General features: G+C 36.0%; 1 protein-coding gene across 1 annotated transcript; it reads left to right on the top strand.

Moving 5' to 3' along the window:
- Positions 1032-3384, top strand: LOC109224663 (GDSL esterase/lipase At1g74460). Its single transcript, XM_019389197.1, has 5 exons — positions 1032-1418; positions 1497-1627; positions 1717-1956; positions 2051-2300; positions 2909-3384. The coding sequence occupies exons 1-5, from the start codon at positions 1181-1183 to the stop codon at positions 3163-3165; spliced, it is 1116 nt and encodes a 371-aa protein (XP_019244742.1). The 5' UTR covers positions 1032-1180; the 3' UTR covers positions 3166-3384.

Here is a 4331-nt window from a genome sequence, read left to right as displayed (position 1 = left end):
CTTTGGACTGGAGTCAAAACTCTTGGGCCTCATTTCGAAGTTTAAAAGGAACTTGAAATTCATATCATAACTCTCTATCTCCTCCACTAGAAAATCTTAGAAGTCCACCATTAAGTCCAAGGCATGATTACAAGTCCAAAATCAGCGAATAAAATTCCCTGCAAGTATGTCTACCTATATGGATTTGACTTCAATCCAATAACCCTGAGCTATCAGTAATTAGAGGCAAAGAAGTTAAAACTCAAATTGGTGTTAGGATTTCAAGAACTTTAATTTGTTTTCCTACTGATGGAAGTTTTAGGACCGAAAAAAACAGGTGTCATGCGAAAGCTAACAAAGCAAAATTTAAACGACGATAAATTATACACAGAGAGAAATATACCAAAAGAGACACAGACATTTAACACGGTTCGATCAACTGACCTACATCCACGACGGAGATGATCAGTCCACTATATAAAAAGAGAGTATAAAATATTGAGAGAACTACCTCACGAAGAGGCAAACACAAGTGACACACTAACACTTGTCCCGTAAAGTTCTCCCCCTAAACACGACTCTCAAGTTCCATATGGCTACATTATGGATGCTATTGAATGAGAAGGACGGATTTTTAATTTATAGAACTCCAAATATTTTCCTACAAGAAAAGGGACTAGCCAAATATGAAAGAATTATATTTTCCTTCTAGGAAAAGAAAAATCCGATTATGGTAAATATGTTGTCCTTTCCTTCATGAGATAGGAAAATCAATTATAGTAAGAAAATCTGGACAAACACCTAACAGGAAGAAAGGAATATAACTAAACAACAGCCCAAAATTCAAACTCACGTTAGCAATGGTAGGTCAAATCACCACTTCGTACATATGATATTAGAAGACTAAATCTAAACTTACATAAATAATACTGCAACTTATGTTTGTTACACGTGAACCGTTGTAACAGAACTCATGGTAGATATAGTAGGTTTGAATTTCTTAGACGGTTGGTCTATCAAACTCTTGCTACCCTTCTTTGCCTCCATTTCTCTCCAAAAATCCCAACTTCCCAGCTGATGCTTTAGATTGTCCCACCAGATGCTTACACTTTCCTTTTATTCGTAACATTTAAAAGGTAAGAATGCCTCATTATTCCTATGATAAACTTTCAAAGCCTTAAATAAGTACGTAGAAGTTAACATGAAGCTGACTCTGACCTTGCCGATTTTCGTTACCATTTTAACTCATGCTCTAATTGGAGGTTGCAATTGCAAGATTGTTCAATTCATTTTCGGAGACTCTCTTTCAGATGTAGGCAACAACAACTTCCTCTCTAAAAGCCTTGCTCGCGCGAACTTGCCATGGTATGGTATTGATTTTGGAAATGGATTGCCTAATGGTAGATTCTGCAATGGCCGTACTGTTGCTGATATAATAGGTAACATTCTCAATGTAGTACTTACCATTTCATCGAAGTGATTAATTAATGCCAGTGTTAACCAGACTTATGGTGCAGGTGATGAAATGGGACTTCCTAGACCACCGGCATATCTAAATCAATCCTTAACAGAAGATGTCATATTGGAGGACGGAGTCAATTTTGCCTCTGGTGGTGGTGGCATTCTAAACGAGACAGGCACCTATTTCGTAAGTAACTCTCCTATACATCATTGAATATTAATTAGTGTGTAGTTTATGTCTAGACACTATTGAAGTTTGATCAATTGTAAGTGCAGATACAGAGGTTTTCCTTATACAAGCAAATAGAGTTGTTTCAAGGAACACAAGACTTAATTAGAGAAAAATTAGGAAGCAAAGAAGCTGAGAAATTTTTCCAACAAGCGCGATATGTTGTCGCCCTGGGAAGCAATGATTTCATCAACAATTACTTAATGCCAGTTTACAGTGACTCCTGGACGTACAATGATAAATCTTTTATTCAATACCTAATGGATACTCTCAGAGCTCAACTTATAGTAAGCCATTACCAGTTTTCTCATCGACAATTTCCCGAATAAATTCGTAAATTTTGAACCAATAACGTTATTTCTTTTTAATTTTTTTTTTTAGTTGTTGCATAGTTTGGGAGCAAGGGAGTTGATGGTGTTTGGTTTAGGGCCAATGGGCTGTATTCCACTTCAAAGAGTTTTAAGTACAGATGGTCAGTGTCAAGACAAGACAAATCAGTTGGCTCTAGCCTTCAACAAAGCAACAAGCGAACTAGTAGTAGAATTGTCCAACACTCTTCCAAATGCAAGCTACAAGTTTGGAGATGCTTATGATGTTGTCAACGATGTCATTACTAATCCCGGCAATTACGGTACAAACTTATACTACACATTGTTATTAACAATCTACACGAAGCTACAAATCATTTTTAGAATTACATAAGTGTAAAGTTAATCTAATAAAGAGTTTAAAATATGTGTACAGACGATGTAAAAAGCATTAACATCATTATGTCACTTATAAAGTAGTTTCACATACAAAAGTTTATGATAAACATTAATGAACAAATCGATAAAAAATGACGCATGATCGGGGCAAAAATGAAAGCAATCTAAGGAAGGGGTAGAGCATTCCCTCTGACACATTAATGAAACTCTAAATCTCGGAGAATCATGTTGATTGGTTAGTCCTTCGCGTTTTCTTCTATCATAGAGGGGTCAGCGCATAAACTTGAAGTCTTTAGCTCTAGGTTCTCAATTTTAAAGCAATTCCCGCTGAGATGCCAAATCATGCCGCTAAAGTTATGATTTGCGGTAGCAATCAGGAGCTAAGGAATCGGCTTACATGGAAAATTTTGATTGAAAATCTATGTAAAATTGATAACTAACATGCTATAGCAGGGTAAACTATAGCGATTGAGTAAAAATTCTTTATATTGTCAGTGTAAATTAATAACCAATTCCTCTGGAAATATTGCAGGTTTTAGTAACTCTGATTCACCGTGCTGCTCGTTCGGAAGAATAAGGCCAGCTTTGACGTGTATTCCAGCATCGACATTGTGCACTGACAGAAGCAAATATGTGTTCTGGGATGAATACCACCCTTCTGATAGTGCTAACGAGTTAATTGCTAAAGAGCTCATCAAAAAGCTCGGTTTTTTGAAGCCTAATCAGACCGATGCTTCTCCCCCTACACCAGTAGCAATGGGTCCTTCATCAGATGATATTGGACAGTAGATTTTCTGCTCAAAATATTTTCTTTAACTTCGAATTTAGATTTTTTTTATTATTACTGTAATGTTATTAGTTCATTGCAAAATAGCAGGAGCACATGGGCGTTTTTGTGCTGTTTTAATTGTTAGTATATGTACACCAGTAAGTAACAGAGTGGGGCTTTATTTGTTTGTCCACTTTATTATCATATCAACCATTAATTATAAGCTGTCGAAATATTCGATTAAATCAATGAAGTTGTATGGTCAACTATGGAGTATCTATTTGGTCAATCTAAATATATGTTTTGGAACAGCAGAACAGCACAAGCAGAAATATATAGTGCGGTGAGACTGTTAGGTTCCATAAGGATAGACGTAAGAACTGTAACAATAATGATGATCATGATTACATAAGTAAATTTCAAATTATCAAGAATATTAAATGCTTAAACATTAAACAGCCAGGAAGTTTGGTCAACTACTCTACTTTCTTTTCACTGTTGAATATTACTACTGCATTTTACGTGATAACGACATGGATATCAAACAGATCGTTGTCACGGAAATTGTTTGACCAAAAAATGTTAAGCTTTTTTGTTAAACTAATTAATGAGGAAATAACTGGTGAATCCTAGTTAAACATAATAAATTCTAGATCTAAAATTGGGGTATATCAGTGATATGGGACCGTGTTCGAGAATGACAAATATCAAGCATATGTTCAATGATTGTCAATGAATGTAGTGATAGAATGATGTTTTATACTTTAATACCACACAAGAGGGGGGGGGGGGGTTGATTTGTGTGGTGCCCAATTTTTCGCTTAACCTGATTATAGAAGGACCTGGTTCTTCTATGTGTTCCAACTACTACTATAAGTTAGGTTTATCTCCTTCACGTGCATCTCACATGCTTGAGTTGACCATACCTGTGCTTAACTAGGATGGACCTGGTCCATATCTGAGTTCCTTTGTCAATCTTCAAAACTTTCCTTCACTTGGGCCAGCAAATTCCCCCTTTTTGATGATGACAAACTCTGTGCTTTTCACTCACTTAAGCCCTGTCAAAACTGAGCGTATTCATCAATGCAAAGTTAGAAACTTTTCACTTATCATCAAGGACCAGGTTCATTAGGTTATAAACATCACTTATTCAGAATATAAAGCACAATCACAATATCTCTTCCCC

Source organism: Nicotiana attenuata, chromosome 3 (assembly GCF_001879085.1).
Source record: "Nicotiana attenuata strain UT chromosome 3, NIATTr2, whole genome shotgun sequence".
Taxonomy (NCBI): Eukaryota; Viridiplantae; Streptophyta; class Magnoliopsida; order Solanales; family Solanaceae; genus Nicotiana; species Nicotiana attenuata.
The sequence above is the reverse complement of the archived record's forward strand: the minus strand, read 5'-3'. Positions and strand labels throughout refer to the sequence as shown.

Coding starts and splice junctions, on each gene's coding strand:
- LOC109224663 (XM_019389197.1), top strand. CDS start 1,181: ATGAAGCTGACTCTGACCTTGCCGATTTTCGTTACCATTTTAACTCAT. Junction 1,419..1,496: donor TACTGTTGCTGATATAATAG/GTAACATTCTCA, acceptor CTTATGGTGCAG/GTGATGAAATGGGACTTCCT. Junction 1,628..1,716: donor ACGAGACAGGCACCTATTTC/GTAAGTAACTCT, acceptor TTGTAAGTGCAG/ATACAGAGGTTTTCCTTATA.